An 18364-nucleotide genomic window follows, 5' to 3' on the forward strand; every position below is an offset into this window, starting at 1 on the left:
AGAGGTGCTGAAAGCTAGGGTTCTTACACCCAACACGGCAAATCCTCCCTTCCCCCAGGATAATTGGAAACAGCCCTTCCGGCCCAGTGAGGTTTGGGCTTTCCTTTCCCAGCCCCACTTCTCTCCACAGCATCCAAGAAGGGCCTAAGCTTACCCCTAGTCTTTTTCTTTAACTCAACCCTCAGACTGGTGAAGGAGTAGGGATGGCAGGAAACCCCAGTAATGGGAGTCCAGCAGGCTGGGTTTGGCTGCAGGCTTTGTCCCACCCTCTCTGTGACCTTGGGCAAGTCACAGGGCCTCGGTTTCCTCATCACTACAATGGGAACGGTTGGCTCTGCCCTCCGACTTCACACAGGTAGTCAAGCCAATCCACACAGCTGCACTTTCGCAAAGTGCGAAGCTTTCGGGGTTATTGTTATTCTCCCTAGACCCTCGTGGGAGCAGAGGTGTTGTTTGGGGATGGAGGAGAAGGAGGAGGCTGCTGCAGGAGGGAGAGGGGGGCTCAGTTCCGCTGGGTGGAGAGGGCGAGTGCCCAGGATCTTAGGGAGGGAGACGGCCACGCTTGGAGGGCAGCAGGGCAGACAGGCCCGGGCCAGGGCCGAGGTGGAGACAAAGGGGCGTGAGAGTGGCGCCCGCTGGGGTGGAGGTGGAGATGAGGGAGGTGGAGGTGAGGGAGGGGTGGGGGGCGTGGGCTCAGGACACGCCGCTCCGCGCGGGCTCCAGCTCCAGCTTTTCCCTCCACCAGGCGCTCCCCCTCTCCCCGCCTCGCCTTTAACTCCCCCTCCCGGGCTCAGGACTGGTTTCCTCCCCGAGCCCGCTGCCCTCAATCCCGGTGAGGCTGGGGCTCCGGTGCGGCGCCCCCTTCCCACTTCCCTTACCCCACGCCCCATGCCGCTCCCGCAGGGCCCCCAGCTCCCCCACTCCCCCACCTAGGCTCCCTCCCAAATTCCAGGGTGCTGGAGCGTGGGCTGGGAGTGCTGGGCGCCTGCAGACAGCCCCTGCAAGGGTTCTTGCGGGGCTGAGCCCTCTACAGCGGGGAGCGCAGGCGGAGCAGGAAGGGGTCGCCGTCAGCCACTGGGGGTGGAGGGCTGGGGCCAGGTAGTCACCCCAGTGGGTGAGCGACTTTGGGGGAGTTGCTGCCCCGCCCCCTAAGCCTTGGCGGGGTCATGGGGGCCCCCCATGCTGGGCTGGGGGGCGTTCGAATCGGGGCCCTGCTACTGCTGGGTGTTTTGGAGCTGGTGTCGGGGCTCAGCCTGGAGCCTGTGTACTGGAACTCCGCGAATAAGAGGTGAGCGGCCTGGGGAGACCCTACACCCCAGGGAAGTCTGGGGGGCTTTGCTTTGAGGGCTAGAGACGGGGCTGGGAGGAGGCTGTAGGGGGAGTGCTGGCTCCCTGATGGGAGATGATGAGGAAGCAGAGGTGGTCTTGGGACTGGTGGTCAGACCCCTGGGTCCCACACACGTGGGTGGTGCTATCGAGGTGTCAGGAGTTTGAAAGACCCCAAAGGGGTAAAGATAAAGTTCAAGGGTAGCAAGGAGGGGTGTGGAGTGGTTATTTGGACCTGTGGGAGATTTGTATGGGGGCTGGGCTTGGAGGGAGCCTGGTTAATGTCAGCTCTCAGGAGAGAGCCCTTGAGTAGGTGCTGCTGAGGTGCGGAGGGAAAGGCAGGGTGCCTCCCTGCGGAAGGACTCCATGCTGGGAGATGGAGGGAAGGGGCTCACTTTGGGGGCTTCAAGCTTTCTTGACTGACCATGCAGTCAGTCACTTAACTCTTGCCCACAGCCAAAGGGGTCAGAGAACCCTGGGTTGGACAATTTAGAAACAGAAAATATTCTTCTATTCCTGCCTCCCTGGCTTGAGGACTTCTTTATGGAAGAAAGCTTGAACACCCCCACCCCACCCCATGAAAGCCTTTTACATCTGGAGTTGGAGAACCCTGTCTCCCTCCCCCCTATCTTTGCTGTGAGCTTTTCCAGCCCTCTGTTCCATGGCATGCTTGCTTTGCTCTGAAAAGAAGCCAGGGGTCAGATGAAACTTCCAGCCACACAGGATGGGACAGCACTTTTAGAGAGGTCATCAGGGTCCCTTTCCTCCATATAGATCCCATTCCCCGCCAGCGAGAGTTTTGTTTTTTGAAAACTTTGTACTACCCTGGGAGGTTTGGGAATAGGATGGGCTTTGGAGCTCATCAGATCCCAGATTCTAATCCTTGCTGTATGCTGCTTTCTCCTGTGTGGCTTTGGGTATGTCACTTAACTTTTCTGCACCTGTGTCTTCATCCTCATGCCTTTACAGAGGTTAGAAGTAAGAACATGCCATATACTGTTCATAGAGAGCTGGTGTGATTGCTCTTCCTCTTGGCTTTGTAGCCCTCACATGTCCTTGTCCTGGCATTCCTTCCTCCCAGAGCAATTGGAGTGTCTTTTCTGTCATGTCTTTTCTGTGCTCAGCCTCCCACTCTCCAATGCCCAGCTGCAGTTGGATGGTCAGGTATAGCTTGAGGATATAGCTTTTGTTCTTACAGGGTAGCAAAATGGGAGGTAGGGCATTTTGGGGGGCTTTTCGAGTGTTGGTGGAAGGGAGTGGATCATTTAGGAGTCTGGGGAGATAAAAAGCAACAATCTCCTAGGATCCAGCTGTGGGACTATCTGGGCTGTCACTGCTTAGGGAGTGGCTACAGGGGCCAGTGATGATTAGGACTGTGAAGTGGGGCTGAATGAGATGTGGGCTTGTGTTTGTTGTGGTCTGAAAAGTCAGAACCTTCAACTGCAAAGCTAGACTTAGCCCAGTGTAAAGAGGGCTGAGCAGAGGGAGAACCTAGGCAACTGTTGCCCAAATCTTGATTCCCAGTAGCCTCATTTAGGGCCATTTCCAAGCTTGTCACATTGCCTGGCTAACTTCAGCCACTTTCCTAGATCCCCCCTCAACACCTTCTCCCCTGCCCCTTTGCCCTGAATCCCCTGAAATTCAGCGGTGGTCTGGAGGAGGGGGCTCTGCCCCCATGGTTGACTGCCATGGAACAGTGAAATCACCTGGGAGGGGTGGGCTGTGTGGTTCCAGTTCCAGAGAGGCCAGCTCCTTGGTAACTGGCATCCTGTTGTCATGGCAACAGGGCTGGTGATGGAGTGAGAGATGGCAGTGTGCATGTGGTGAGGACGGGCTGAAGAGTGCATTTGGGCACACTGAGGGGCAGGAGACCTGTGAGCCTGGCTTCCTGCTGTTTCTGATGTGCGCTCTGGAGTCCTTGGTGCCAGCTCTGGAAGAACAGATTTTCCATTCAGACAAAGGCAGGCAGTGAGGAGCTGAGAATCCATCTCAACGGGATATGGGAGGGAAAGCAGAGAAGCCAGGTCTCTGATCCCTCCTGTGCCCTGTCCACCTTGCTCTCCTTCCTGTAGGTTCCAGGCAGAGGGTGGTTATGTGCTATACCCTCAGATTGGAGACCGGCTAGACCTGCTTTGCCCCCGGGCCCGGCCACCTGGCCCTCATTCCTCTCCTAGTTATGAGTTCTACAAACTGTACCTGGTAGGGGGTGCCCAGGGCCGCCGCTGTGAGGCACCTCCTTCCCCGAACCTCCTCCTCACTTGTGATCGGCCAGACCTGGACCTCCGCTTCACCATCAAGTTCCAGGAGTACAGCCCAAATCTCTGGGGCCATGAGTTCCGCTCACACCATGATTACTACATAATTGGTACTAGGGGGCAGGGAGAGTGGGGTGGGGCGCTGGGATGGTGGCCTTGTGAGGAACAGGACCACCGAGGCCCAGTGGGAGGGAGACCTGTGCTTTTAGGTGGTGGTCTGACCAGGGCAGGGGGTCAGAACAAGGGTGGACTCGGGACTGCTGACACACTGCCCCCTCCGTCTTCCTCCCAGCCACGTCAGATGGGACCCGGGAAGGCCTGGAGAGCTTGCAGGGAGGCGTGTGCCTAACGAGAGGCATGAAGGTGCTTCTCCGAGTGGGACAGAGTGAGTGAGGCAGGGGAACATCTCCAGAAGTTGAAGGCGGTTTGTGCGATACCATCATGGTTAGGGGCAGCTATGTCAACCTCTCTCTTGGGTCTTCACTAGGTCCCCGAGGCGGAGCTGCACCTAGAAAACCTGTGTCTGAAATGCCTGTGGAGAGAGATGGAGGGTCAGCCCACAGCCTAGAACCTGGGAAGGAGAACACGTCAGGTAGGTCCAGGCCCCTCGTTTCCCAGCCTCCTCCCTTCTCCGACCCCAACTGCCCAGCTTTCACCTTCTCCCTTCCCTCTTTTTAGTCTTGGGGGTGGTGATATAGGAAAGAGAAGAAGAGTGGATGGAAAGGTGGGAGGGAATGGGAGCCAAATGAGGAAAAGTCTCAATTAGATCTAATTAGCTAAGTCAGTGCTTCAATCAGCGCTGTCAGAGAAGTGGGAGGACTGGGGGGCAGGGAGCTGGAGGGCTGGACACCTGGATTCTAAGTGGGGTTTGGAGGGCTAGGAGGCTGGGGTCCCCAAAGGGCCTGGGCTTTTGTATGGAAACCTGTAGGGAACGCCCCAGGGTTGGGTGTCCAAATGCCCAGGTAGCTCCTTTAGCCCCACCCCCTCTTTCCTCCTTCACTCCTTCCCTGCCAGGTGACCCCACCAGCAATGCAACCTCCCGGGGTGCTGAAGGCCCCCTGCCCCCTCCCAGCATGCCTGCAGTAGCAGGGGCAGCGGGAGGGCTGGCGCTGCTCTTGCTGGGCGTGGCAGGGGCTGGGGGTGCCATGTGTTGGCGGAGACGGCGGGCCAAGCCTTCGGAGAGTCGCCACCCTGGTCCTGGCTCCTTTGGGAGGGGGGGACCTCTGGGTCTGGGTGGTGGGGGAGGGATGGGCCCTCGAGAGGCTGAGCCTGGGGAGCTAGGGATAGCTTTGCGAGGTGGTGGGGCTGCAGATCCCCCCTTCTGTCCCCACTATGAGAAGGTGAGTGGTGACTATGGGCATCCTGTGTACATCGTGCAGGATGGCCCCCCCCAGAGCCCTCCAAACATCTACTACAAGGTATGAGGGCTTTTCCTGGATCCAGCCCTTTGTGGGGTGCTCCCTCCAATTTAATTTGTGGTTTGAGGGCTGCCTGCCTCTAGCATATCCTTGGCCCCCTCTGCCCCGCCACTCCCACTGTCCCTCCTGGCTGTTCCCCTGTTCTCCACTTGTAGGATTCCTTAAGATTCCCACTGAACCACTGCCTGCTCTTACTCGGCCATGCGTGCCCCTTCCTGTCTCTGTGTTCCTGGGTCTTTGTCCCCTTGGGGAGACTGGGAGCAGAGGCTGGGCCTGTCCTGACCGTGATCCAGGTGTCCTGTCCACCCTCACCATGGAGGGCTGGGACAGGAACGACTGTCTGTTGGTTGGCATCCCCTTCTGCTTCTCACTGTTTTTCTCTTCTTTTCTCCCTCTCTCTATCTCTGACTCTTTCTTCTGTCTCTAGGTCTGTTCCTCTTCCCCACATCTCCTTTACCCTCTTGGCTTCTTACCCTGTGCCCCTTCCATTTCCTGGGTGGGGACATCAAGGCATGTCTCCTCTTGGCTCTTGGCCCCTCTTCTGACCTCTCTTACCAACCACCTACCCTCAGTCCCCCCAAAATGAGGGGCCTTACAGGGAGGGTTCTGGCTCTGTCCCACTGCAGGGCGTAGGCAGCAGGGCCTCTTTTTCTGTCCTGCCCCAAGCCTCTACATACTCGATTCATCCATTTGGGGTGGTTGGGTCACAATGGCTACCATGAGAAGAAGTGTCCCATTTTGTCCAGGAGTGGCCAATGACAAGATATGAACTGGTCAGGACGCGTATGGACTTGGTCTGATGCTGATTGCTCCATTTGGGACAAGAAGTGACTTGATCGAGACAAGAAGTGACCAGGCTGGGACAGAAATGGCCTGGGAAGTGGCAGCAGCAGTGCAGCAAGAACTGGAAGTGCCTTCATCCAGGACAGGAAGTAGCACTTCTGAAATAGGAAGTGATCTGGCTGGAACTCAAAGTGGCTTAGTCTGGGTGGGTGGGTGGGTGTGAGGTGGATGGTTCATCCTCTGGAGAAGGGGACAGGAGGAACTTACTGTTTCAGGAGGAAGCTGGGACTTACTGGCTGTAAGACGATAGGGGTGGACCGAGTAAGACTCCTCGTCTTCAGTGGCTCTTCCCAAGATCTCCCTTCCCTTGTGCTCTGTGCTGCTTTTAGGACAGCTAAGATGACCGCCATATACTGTGGCAGGCCCGATTTGTCTTGTATGTCTTCCCTTCCCACATCCCAGTATAATCTCTGTTAATCAACAGAACTACCCCAAGAACCCAGTGTTCTTCCCCAGTAACCCAGATGGCTATCGTGTTCATTGCATTCTCCATTCCCTACTCCAAACTCAACGCAGATCCCTTCTTAGTGACCAAAATGGTGGCCTACTGACTGGTCTAGCTGACAGTGGTACATGTTTCCATGGCGACCAGCTTATACCTCCTCCTGCCCTCTAGTGCACATTTGGGTGTGCCTCAATTCCCTCCCAGCTCAATTTCATTAGGTAAGAGCTGCCCTTGGGCACCAAGTTGGCCACTTCAATCACCAGCCAAAATGGTTGCTTTGCCCACCAGAGGCCACGTCACCTCTGTTGGTGTAGTTCTCAGTTCCTTCCTGATTTTTTGAAACCCTTCTTCCAGGGAACAGGAAGTTGATATTGTCATGGGGGAGATGGCAGGGTTTGGCCGTCACCTCAATAGTTTTACTGTAAAAGGGAAATTTGAACAACAAAAACAAAACAAAAAAAGAATAAAAAACTTCAAAAGTTGTGGAGACGACTGGATATGAATTGGGAAGGAACTGGCTTTCAAACTGAGGGTTGGTTGGATCAGTGAAACCAAGAGGACTGGGTGGGGAGAGAGTTGGTTTGGATTGGTGAGGTGGACAGAGCATGAGGAGTGCTCTTCAAAGAGCCTGGAGGAGGTAGATACTCCCATAGACAGTCACCTGGGACAGAGGAAGACGCACACACAGGAATGGGAACTGCCCATACACACAAATAAATGGCTACGAAGTGGTCAGCTTGAGAAAAGTCGGAGATTCTCTTGCAAAATCAAAGTGCCTAAGACAAGACAGAAGCAAGAAGCGTGTGTTCCCTAACCCACCTATCTAGGACACCCCTGGCTTAGGAAGTTTTGCTGTTAAGACTTTAAGTGGGACAAGGGATGTTGAGTGACCAGAATCAGAGTGGGAGCGATTGCGGGACCCAGTCATGAAGTTCCCCATGCACCTGTTTCCCGTGGACCCCTAACTTACTCATCTCTCCTAAAAAGCCCAGGTTTTCCAACCCCTACTCCGCCCCATTTTACATTCACAAAAGCAGCCGTCAGGCGCATCACTGGAGCGAGTCAGCAGGGGTCACAACCTCTGCCCTGCCCACCCCTTCCTTGACTATAGGTCCTCTCCCGCTGTCTCCCATCTGCCTAGGGGTCAAGGGTTCCCCCTTTCTCCTCCTCTGTCCATTGGGACCCCTCCCCCCCACAGCCTAAGCAAGATGCCAGGGCCCTTGGAGGTGCAGGTATTGCAGGAGAGGGGTTGAAAACTGGGAAGCAGGTACTAAGCTGTCTTCTCTCCTGGAATTTACTCCTGCCTTCTGAGCCATACCGGAGCTTCCCAAGGTGAGGAGGCTTGAGGGGGCTGGAAGTGCTGGTCCCTGCCCCTTAGTGGGGGTTTGTTGACATGGCAACATCCCCTTCTCCACACAATGGGAAGCCCCCTCAGCCTCCCGCATGGATGGAGCCGACAGCCCCATGGCTGGCTATCAGCCTCAGGGACTTGGCAACCGTCACTATGGCAACTCAGAGCCCAGCAACAGGGCCCACCGAGAAAGGGAGGGGTCCAAGACTAGGGCAAGGCTGTGTGTGGAGGGGCAAGGGAGCTGGAGGAGACTCCCCCCCCCACACAAACATCTAGAGGTACAGGTGGGGAGACAAGAAGGAAAAGGATTGGGGATAAATGCTCTCTGTGACAAAATGCCAAGACATTATAACATGCTGAGAGACAGGAAGACACCTGGGGACAGATGCACAGCTGGGGAGGTGAGTGGCACACACTGGCTGCAGCGCAGGGACACACCCCCTGGGAGCACAGGCCTCTCTGAATGCCCACCAACCCCCAACGCGAACACGAAACCTCCAGCTCTTCTCAAGTGCATGGATTTGTTGACCAGCGATTCCCACACAGAACAACACACGCTGCCTGCTTCACTCTCAGGATAGCAACTACGATCAAACTTAGCGAAGGGCAAGACGGCATTCATTTGTTCATTCACACATTCATTCATTCACTCACTCAACATCACACTAAATGTTTACTTTGTGCCAAGTATTGTTTCAGGCATTTGGGACATATGGTAAGTCAGGCAAAGTCCCCACTCTCGTGAAGACCACATTTTAGTGGGGAACAACATAACATGTCAGGTCATAATGAAGGGAAAAGAACAAAATAGGAGAGGATGGATGATGCTTTAGGACAGAAAGGTCTCTCTGAAGAGATGATATTTGAACAGGACTCTGAAGGATGAGAAGGTATATAACTCGTAGTGTGGAGAAGGGTATGCCAGATGGTGGGAACAGCAAGTGCAAAGGCAACAGGGTGAAGTGTTTGCGAGCAGCAAGATGAACTTCACAATCACACGTATGTTTCAGTCGTGTCATGCCCTTCCTCAACTTCAGCTTGCAGAAAGATCTGGAATCTCCATTTAGGAAGACAGGTGATATGACTCCATCTTTATACTCCCACCAATTTTTATGTGTCTTTAACCAAATATTAAGCTCTGGAGGGCAAAGGTGATGCTGCAAGTTCTCTGGGGGCTTTGGCACAGCCACTGGCTGAACAGCAGTTAAGGATCTAAGAGGGCTGAGGCAATCAGGGGACTGCTATGGTGGAAGTTCAGACTTCAGAAGCCCCTGAGGGATAGAAATTAGATATATCAAGGGAGGTGGTGGTAATGTGTTGGAAGTTTTGAAGAAAGGGCAATGGAGTAAAGGACTGCAGTGGGAATTTCTGGTAGAGGTATAACTAGAATTAGTTATTAGGAAAAAAACATATTGCGATGGGAAAGTCTGCTGTTGGGGACCTCTCTAAAGTACTCAAGAGCTACAGTGTCTCTCTGGAGACTAAGGTGCACCTGATACAGGCCATGGTCTTTGCAATCACCTGTTATGCATCAGAGAGTTGGACAATGACTAGGGAGGACAGAAGGAGAATTGATGCCTTTGAGCTGTGGTGCTGGAGAAGAGTATTGAATGTACCATGGACTGCCAAGAAAACAAACAGATTCATCCTGGAGAGGGTTAAACCAAGCAACTCCTTGGAGGCAAGGATTCTGGGGCTTTGTCTGACATACTTTGGGTATGTTGCAAGGAGGGACAGGTCCTTAGAGAGGGACATCATGCTTGGGAGGGTGGAGGGATGGGCGCAAGAGGGGAAGGCCCTCTATGAGATGGATTGATTCCGTGACTGGGGTAATCGGGATGGGTGTGTCAGAGGCAGTGCGATTGGCACAAGATAGAGCAGGGTTTGGGGCTGTTGTACATAGGGTCACTATGAGTCGCAAACGACTCAACTCAACGGCATATAACAACAACAAACAAGTGGAGATAAACCCAAGCGTTGAGGACTCTCCTTCATAGAGTCGCTAGGCCTGCGACTTGATGGCACTTAATAACAACAACAAACAACTAGAATTTCAGTTGGAATAAAAACGGGAGCTTCCAAAGAGGTAATGTGGGAAACCATAAATGTGGGGGATGCCACTTTCTCTGAAGAGAGCTTCAAGATCTACAGGCAGACTGGGAGAAGTGTTGCAGGGCAGTTTGGAGGCTGGATACTAGCTGGGATGGGCTCAGGGATTCGGGGAGGGATAGGATAAAGGATGCTGAATAAGTGGAAATGAAAATTGGGTAGTAATAGATTCTTGAAAGATTGCAGAGGAGGAGTCCAAGGGAGTTCTGAGGGGACTAGGAGTATCCCCCTCTCATTGTACAGAGAATTGAAGGATTTGATTTCCTGGTTCTCTCTCCTTCATTAGTATTGGAAACCCAGGTGTCAACTCCCCATAAAGTGGCTGATAGAGGTGGGGGGGGGCAGGATAGAGAAGCCTTAGGGGGCGGCAGCTGGTGAGTGGGGAGGAATCTGTGTGCTCAGCAAACAGCAGCCTCAGTGCCCAGTGCCTGCCTCCTCCTTCATCAGTCAGCCCCAGCCAAATGTCCTTGCATTCCCACCACCCCAAGGGGACTGGGGCTGGGCCAGGGTCCCCAGTGGAGTGAGGTGAAGATGGGTGGGGGTCCTTGGCCTCCCACCACTTGGCCTCTGTTCTTGCCCCTCCTGGAAGCTCTCAGGTCTTCGTGCCATAGAATGACTCTCACTTGGCCCCTACTATTGTGGGGGTATCAGCTACAAATCACCTGTGGGGGTCTGCTGGAGGATAAGGGGGAAGAATGATGAGTCAGGGCTGAAGAAGAATCTGCCCTGATTCTCATGGGACCAGCCCAGTGCATAGGCAGCAGGAAGGCTGCTGGCACAGAGGACAGCCCCCCTCCCTGGCTAGCCTCTCAGTCCCCTGACGGATGCTTCAGACGGCAGACCATGGATCCCCTAAATAATCTTCTTTTTCATCTTCTAGCCCCCCAGGCTTCACTCCCTGCTCCTTGTCACCCCAAGAGTTCTGCTAGTCACAGCTTACCCCAAAAGTTATGCTCCCTGTTGGGGACTAGGGCCTCTAGACCTCTAACTCACTCTCCCCCTCCTTAGCCCCTGCTCCCCTCAGGGACCCAGGCGTCCTGCCCACTCTCTTCACCATAACAACCATTCTTTTGGAGTTGCTTAAGACTTTAATATCATTTCATTAAGTCAGCAAGTTCAGAGAAGGTTGAGGGCACAATAGAAACTGGGGGGTGGGCAAAGGAGGGCCAAAGTAGGGGGTGAGGAGCAAGGGAAAGACCCCCCACTCTCCTCTCCGTGGAGATGGCTCTGAGAAATCAAATATTGACAGAAAAGAGAACTTATTAAATCCAGGACAGGGGTGTGTGTGGAGCTGTGGGAATGGCCAGATGCCTGGGTTCTGAGGGTAAAGAAGGTTCTGAAAAGAGGATCCAGTAAGGCTAAGGGTCTTGAGATCCCACTCTTCTCTCTGTGAGATGCTGAGTCTTGCTGCCCTGGCCGTTTCTCAGCTGTCCATTTGAGTCCCTGGGGACAAGATCCCCAACACAGCTGTGGTTGCCCCCCTTATGCTTATTCCCCCCACCTCTGTTGATGAGCTTCAGCAGCATTTAATCGGATTGAGCAGTAATTAGCAAGCGAGAAGTCTGATTACCTATTTAGCATAATGTAGGGGGCTGGGATCCCCAGGCACAGCGAAGGGTGCAGTGTGTATGGTTGAGGGGTGTGTAGTAAAACAAAATAAAAAAAGGATAAGGATCTATTAACCTTTCTTTACTTGAGCCCTGCCCACAAGGCTCTCTGCCCTAAGCTTAGCCACAAATTCCACTTCTTTGGGGCTTTCCCCTGGGGTCTGAGCATCACTTCTTGGTGCCCCGTTTATCTGGTTAGAGGGTCACCCACACGTCCCATATTAGCCCAACGAGCCATGCAGCTGGCTTTGGACAGAGTTAAGACTGCCTTCCATTCTTGTCCTTCACAGGGGCGTTCGGTTAGACAGCAGACCACACGTTAAGAGCCCTGAAACCCACCTTAATGATAATGGGGCGTTCGGGACACAGGGAGGATGCCTCCAGGTCTGGAAACACCTGTGGGGGAGGCGGGACGGTGAGGCCAGGGCGTGGATCAATTCAGCCACAGCTCAAGAGTGGACGGACTGCCTGCCATTCCTCCCCAGGCCAGACCGGCATAAAGAGACCTGCCAGGTGTAAACACCGACCGAAAAATTGGGGGAGCTAAGATGCCAGCATCTTCCCTCCCATTCAGCAAAGAAAATGTCATCAGTTTAGCTCCTCATGGAAATGTAATCAGTTGGCTCACTGCTGGCTTTGTCTTAATTAGGCACTATTGATGGAAGCAGGGAGGGCGCCTCCCCATCCCCCTGGCTCTCTGTAATTTCGCAGGCCTCCCCATAGCTTCGCCCTCTTCTGGGGCGCCTCATCTGGCAGGCCCGGCCAGGGGCGCCCCCTAGCACCCCTGGAGGTCTGCCCCTCCTCTCCTATCCCTCTACCCTCGCTCTTCCAGCACGCAGTCTTTGTTTCTATACAGAGTGGAGCCTCTCTCCGGCCCGGTCATCTTCCCCAGGGAGTGTCTGTCTTCTGTCCACCCCCTTCCCCTGTCCCCCCAAAATGAGCAACGCTCTTTAAAGCCAATCCTCAAATTCCACAAACTCCAGTTCTGTTTTTCCCTCTCTTTCCCAGCCCCGCGACCGGCAAGCCTAGACCCCCGTCCGAACTGAAGAGGGGGAGCAAGCGGGAGGGCAGGGGTGCTCCAGCCCCGGTTTTCCCCCTGCCCCAGCTGCAGCCCTGGCTGCCTCGAAATCCTGGAGCGCCTCGAAATCGCAATGAGCCGTGCAGGCGGAGTGCTGGGCGCCCTCTGCCGGCCTCGTTAGGCACGGACCCCGCTGTACCCTGGCCAGGGGTCGGGCTCTGGGGTTCCCCTGCCTTTTCAGCACTGAGTTCAAGGGGAGCTCACTGTCTCCAGCCCGGTTCTGAGACAGGACCCCCACAGTCTCTAACCTGCTTCCGCTTGCCCTGGACTCCCCTCTTGCCCTCTGACCCAGCTGGGTGAAGGCGTGGAGTAGGGCCAGAAAGCAGGACTTCCGGGCGCCTGCGCCCCGAAGGCGGCACGGGGAGCTCGCGCCCGGGCCGTCCCCTCCCCCCTAGGCTCCGCCCAGGGTTGCTTTGGCGACGCGTGCAGGCGCTACCCCACAGGGCCACGCGGGCAACATAGTGGTTGGAGTGGCTCATCCTCTGGCTTAGGGAGAGGGTCGGCGGGCGCTCTGAGGTGTGTGAGGGCAGAGGAAAGGGGAGCTGAGATGACTGGGGAGCTGCAGGTGAAGGCCAGCAGTGCGCGGGTGCTGATGGACAGTTGTGGGAGTAGGGGCAGCGAGATGTTAGTTGTGAGAGAAGGAAGGGGGATAGCAGTGGGAGAGGGAAAAGAGGACAGTTGCGGGAGTGGGAGTCAGCGGTGTGTTATGGGAGAGGGAAGAGGGGACACTTTAGGAGTAAAGTTCTGTGGGATGTTGTGGAAGAGGGAGGAGGGGGCACTTGTGGAAGTGGGGGTCAGGGGGTATTAGTTGTGGAAGAGGGAGGAGGGGACAGTTGTGAGGGAGGGGAGTAGAAGGGGCAGTTGTGCGGGGTGGGCTGGGGAGAAGCTATCATGAGGGCAGAGAGTTGTAGGGCAAAAGAGGAGGGGCGTGATGAAGAAGAGGAGGCATTGTAGGGTGAAGCTGTTGTGGGTGGAAATTTGTCCCCTGGATCTTTGAGAGGAGGGCAGGGCCACTCCGTGGTGTTTCCTGATTAACAGCCCCTCCTGGGACCTTGGGTGAAACCGATTGGCCCCCTCCTCTGGGCAGTGGGGTTTCCTGAGGCTCGGGTGGGTGTGAGGGAAGGGCAAGCTGATGCTTCCTTGCAGGCTGGTGAGGAAATCTCACTGGTTTTATTTTATTTTATTATCTCAGTTGGTTTTATTGATGTGTTTGGCCTAACTCAAACGCCTTTCCTTGGAGCAAAGTACAGATCCCTCAAGCCAGAAATTCTCTGCCTCTGATCAGTGCTCATGGCAGCCTGTGGCAATGGAGAAGGGGGCACTGGCTGAAGAAAGAGGGGATGTCCAGCTCAGAGAGAAGCAAGAGACAGGCCAGATCCCTGCTTCCACCATCCTCCTTTCCTGGGGAGGCTTTTCTACGCCTCCGCCATGTTCCCCCATTTCCTTCTATCTTCGCCACAATTCAGAATTTGATAGTCAATGAATTTTGTCCTTCCTGCTTTGGGACCAGTCTCAAGGCATTGAGAGTCAAATGATCACTTGATTGGAAGTTTACTCAGTCAACAATAAATATGCTAAGAGAACTTTTCAGTTCACTTCAAACAGGGCTCCTGTCCTTCAGGGTTTAAAAATTACAGAGTTAAATAGAAAATCTTGTTTATTTGTTCACGGAGGTTGTAGATTTTAATGTGAGTAGAAGGACCAGGTTTTCCGTTTTCCTCAGGGGAGGAAACAGGTACAGAAAAAAGAAATACATTTGTTTTTGTTACCTCAGCAACTTTACTCAGTGGCTGCTTTGAAGCCTTTCCCACTCGCCCATAGACTTGACAGGCTAGGCAACTACACCTCAGTTTGATAGTTCTTCTCAATATCTTAAATTCTCAGACTCATGGGCAGAGAATAAAGACCAAACATTTACCATGGAGTCTGCTCCTATTCGTGTATGCCCTGGGACCATAAACCTGGGACCCTAATATTTCCAAACCTCCAGTGTTTCAGCCAAGCAAACTTGTACCTCTTGATAAGGGCAGAGATAAAAGAGGCTCATAAACCTTCATTAAAGGGACTTTGGTGGCATAGTGGGTGGCTGATAACCAAAAAACCCACGATTTTCTGAGCGTTCAAATCCACTGCCTTGCACTTGACTGCTCAGGTAAAGCTTGGCTGTTTGGCCCTCTTTCATGATAGCATGATCTGCTTTCATTAAGATGAAAACCCTATCCAACAGTTCTAGCCCATGATGCATAGGGTCCCCATGAGTTGGTATTAACTTGATGGCAATTAACAGACCCCTCGCTAATAGGGAGTCTTTTGGGCCACTATGTTTCACTTCTGTTCCCTTCCTAATATATTTTTTGTTTTGTTAATATTAAATTTTATTAGTTTTAATGAACATTTACAGAGATTTTGGGTTTTCATTCATTCATTGTTGCACTGTTTTCTCTACCCTCCTCCCCAGTTTGTTCTTCTTTCCCCCCAATGTCTGTTTTAATTGTCCAATTGCCACAGTGCTTGTCAAAGCCAGTTCTGATTAATCTCCTTTGTCAGTGTGTCCTTTGCCATTCCCTATCACTCCTCCCTGAGAGAGACTTCATCCTGATTCATAAGGAAAAGGGGATGGCGTATTCTCTTAGCTACTTCCTGCTGAAAAGGGACGCTGTGGGTTTCAGGGTGAAGATCTTCTCTCACTACTCTAAAGGGCCCCTTTGGCAGTAGGAAACACATAGACTATTATGGAGATTGATTTTGGAATTTAGATGCACTGTTATCAATTGTGCTTAGCCGTGCATGTTCATATCCTTGAAGATGTATCATGGAAGTGTTGCAGCCTAGAAGACACAAATTTAACTAACAAGTTAAAAGTACATGAGTCAAAAATTAAAAAGCAATAATACTCCGAGTAGAGGTTCTAATAGTGGCACAAATCAAGTTACAGAGGGAAGGTGGTTCTTACAATAAAAGGCCTGTAGACTAGCATTTTGTCTATTACAGTGTAGAGGTTAGGAACCACGAGATGTAGAGGCTCAGCTATGTCATTTATGGTTCTTAAGTCCTGGAGCAAACTCCATCTACCACTGGGTCGTTTTACAACTCGGAAGTTCGCATGCAAGGTAGAGGTGAAGTAAGGAACTGCTTATGAGGTTTTCCGTGCATTCTAACAACTAAGAAATAGTGAGAAGAGTTGGGACCTCAGAAGGCTTTTAGGACCAATTAGTAGGCTTTGTGTCCAGGAGAAAACAAATATACTTACCAGTAATGTTAATGTTCACCCACAGCTCTTCTGGGAGGATCTAAATCGTTGAAGCATCTTCCTTTGTTTCCAGCTGGGACCTTCCTAATATCTTGAGGAACTGATTTGCTTTTTTAGCCAAATGGTCTGAAGGAAGTGGGGATGGTATCCTAGGGAGTGTGCCACTGAGGGACCCAGGTACCTTGTGATTAAGGGAACAGGGCATGGTGCTTCTCAGATAAAATGATGCTATCAGGGGTCATAGCAGGCAATTGACAGACCATCTGTGTCAGGGAGTTGGGTGGAGGGCGAGATCTTGGCACAGATTCCCAACTTCCAGTGTTTTTGCAGTTTTTGCCTGTGCCATGACCAGCAAAGCAGAGAAGAAGCGGCGAGTCAGTAACCGGCAGAGCAGCCGAGGCGGCAGCAGGACAGGACAGAAGGCTCAGGCGGAGCTGGCGACCCCGGTGGGCCCTGCGGAGGGAACCTTGTCTGTGGAGCAGGAGCAGGAACCTGAACCCGAGCCTCCCAAAGAGGAGCTGGGTGCGTATTGCTGGGGGAGGAGGAGCTTAGAAGAGGAGGCTGAGTGAAGCTGGAAACCTGATGTTTCTATTTATGGAGGTCTGAGGGCTGAGAGTGGTGGTTGTTATTTGCCATTGAGTAGGAACCAACTCAGAGGCTTCCAAGGTTCATCCTTCTTCCTTCCTTCGGAGCAGATGGTGGATTTGAACTGTGTGCCTTTGGTGTTGCAGCACAGCTTCTTAACCACTAGGCCACCAGGACAGAGGAGCTCAGGCTTTGTTGGGCCTGAGCAAAAAGCAATAGTTAAGTGATCCTTGCCTTGGAGAACCAGCAATTTTGGGGTGTGTGTAGGGTCCCTTTCATAGGTCTTCCTCCTAGTCCTCCTCATTCTTGTTCTGTCTTAAAATTTCCCACTAGTGCATCCAGAGTTTATCAGCCAAACCTTTTGCCCATTTTCTCCTCATTTCAAGTGTTCTGGTTGCTCCTGCCCCGCTGAAGAGGGTCTGATCTTTTCCCTTTCCAGTTTTCACCCTGGGTGGCAAAACAAATAGTGTTTTTCTCCCTGTAAGCCCATCACCATGGAGACTCCACTTGCTTTGCTACCCTTTGAATCCTTCACCCATCGGATGTTTCCTACCATCTGTTTAAGGCTCTTGTATCTCCGCCCTCATTTGGCAAGGACTTGGTAGACTAAGGAGGTTCACGTTCAGGGTGATAGGAAAGAAGCCTGAGATCTTATATGGAAGGAGAAAAAGAGTTTAAGGCGGCTGCCTCGTGTGTGGCTTTGATCTGAGGAATTCTTTTTCTGGGGGTTAGTGGGAACCTGCAGGGTTGGGAGGCTTTTGGTAAACTTCCTGTCACTGGGCTTTTCCCTTAGAACACAGGTCAAGGTGGACATGACCCTGAGTCACAGGCGACCTCTTCTTTTGCCTGGGGTTCTACTGTGAGCAGCCAATGAAGATGGAGGGAAATATAATCCTCTTTTTAATACTAAATGCTACAAGAGCAAGTGTGAGAATGGAGATAGAGCCAGGGTGTGTAGGACCCAGGACTTTGAATATGTCCATGACTTTCCTTCTGAAGGGAGCCAATTTCTTAGAAGACATTGAGATTTCTGTTAAGCACAATGGAGACCTTTGGAAACAGATTATGGTGATCATTTACATTTTGAACATAATTTTGTTAAGTTGTGTATGTGAACAGTGTTGCAATGGTGAATGTTTTGTTTCATTAATACTTGCCACAATTAAAAATAAATGCATATATTAATTTTTCCCCCTGAGTTTTCAAACATTTAGGTGAAAGGAGTTTAAAATGGGATTGGTTTTTGGAAGCTGCAAGTGGGAGGGAGAGAGTGAGGCAGTGAAGTATGTCTTAGAAATCCTTGGGGATGAAAGGGAGGGGAACCTTAAAACGACCACATTGGACTCTACATGCCAAGCACCTCAGACTTATTATTGTTTGATATGGTGCCCTCCAGCTGACCTATAACCCTGGTAGGATTTGGGCCTCCAAGGCAGCCTGAAACTAATAATCTCTGAAATTGGGGAGGGACGGAGGCCTGACCCGCTGAAGCTAGAGGGGCCTCAAACACTTCTTGGTAAGGGATATAGGTTGGAGAGCAAACAGCTTGCAAGTTCCAGTACTTCCTTAAGTGCCTTTCAATTCCCATTTGGGGGAAAGAAAAAGTAGTAGTAGTTCAGGCTCATAATACTTTATCATAATACTCTATCAACTATAAACTTTTTTTGAAGTTTGGCATCCAAACTTATTTGGTGGTAAAACCTAACCTAAATTGACATAGAGGTATTTATAGTCCACTTATGCCACTTATTATAAATATTCACATGCATTATTGCAAAAATACTAATAATATTAAATTTGATTGTGGAGTGCTATTCTGAGACTTTGGGTGGGGTGGGGCAGTGTTAGAGAACAGGTCAGGGAGTATTACATGGCATGTTGTTGTTGTTGTTGTTGTGTGCCGTCGAGTCCCCTACGACTCATAGCGACCCTAAACTCCGCTCTGTCCTGTGCCAATCGCACTGTCTACGACACTCCCATCCCAATTATCCCAGTCACTGAATCAATCCACCTCATAGAGGGCATTCCTCTCCTGCGCTGTCCCTCCACCCTCCCAAGCATGATGTCCCTCTCCAAGGACCGGTCTCTCCTCACAAC

General features: G+C 52.3%; 2 protein-coding genes across 2 annotated transcripts in view; both read left to right on the forward strand.

The window, feature by feature from the left end:
• The first annotated feature begins 1166 nt into the window (after positions 1–1166).
• On the forward strand, positions 1167–5005 carry EFNB3 (ephrin-B3). Its single transcript, XM_006899137.1, has 5 exons — positions 1167–1288; positions 3399–3691; positions 3874–3966; positions 4069–4173; positions 4596–5005. The coding sequence occupies exons 1-5, from the start codon at positions 1167–1169 to the stop codon at positions 5003–5005; spliced, it is 1023 nt and encodes a 340-aa protein (XP_006899199.1).
• Positions 5006–12979: 7974 nt separating this feature from the next.
• Positions 12980–18364, forward strand: part of DNAH2 (dynein, axonemal, heavy chain 2) — a 252966-nt gene continuing 247581 nt past the window's right edge. Inside the window, exons 1-3 of the mRNA XM_006899178.1 lie at positions 12980–13040; positions 16013–16199; positions 17743–17783. Coding sequence (XP_006899240.1) covers positions 12980–13040; positions 16013–16199; positions 17743–17783 — 289 coding nt within the window. The remainder of the gene's footprint in view (positions 13041–16012; positions 16200–17742; positions 17784–18364) is intronic.

Source organism: Elephantulus edwardii, unplaced genomic scaffold (genome assembly GCF_000299155.1).
Source record: "Elephantulus edwardii isolate Elephantulus edwardi_28Jun2011 unplaced genomic scaffold, EleEdw1.0 scaffold00246, whole genome shotgun sequence".
Taxonomy (NCBI): Eukaryota; Metazoa; Chordata; class Mammalia; order Macroscelidea; family Macroscelididae; genus Elephantulus; species Elephantulus edwardii.

What these genes read in the sequence shown, in the direction of transcription:
- EFNB3 (XM_006899137.1), top strand. Translation starts at nt 1,167, where the DNA reads ATGGGGGCCCCCCATGCTGGGCTGGGGGGCGTTCGAATCGGGGCCCTG. An exon ending in CCATGATTACTACATAATTG is followed by an intron (nt 3,692 to 3,873) that starts GTACTAGGGGGC and finishes TCTTCCTCCCAG; the next exon opens with CCACGTCAGATGGGACCCGG. An exon ending in GCTTCTCCGAGTGGGACAGA is followed by an intron (nt 3,967 to 4,068) that starts GTGAGTGAGGCA and finishes GGTCTTCACTAG; the next exon opens with GTCCCCGAGGCGGAGCTGCA.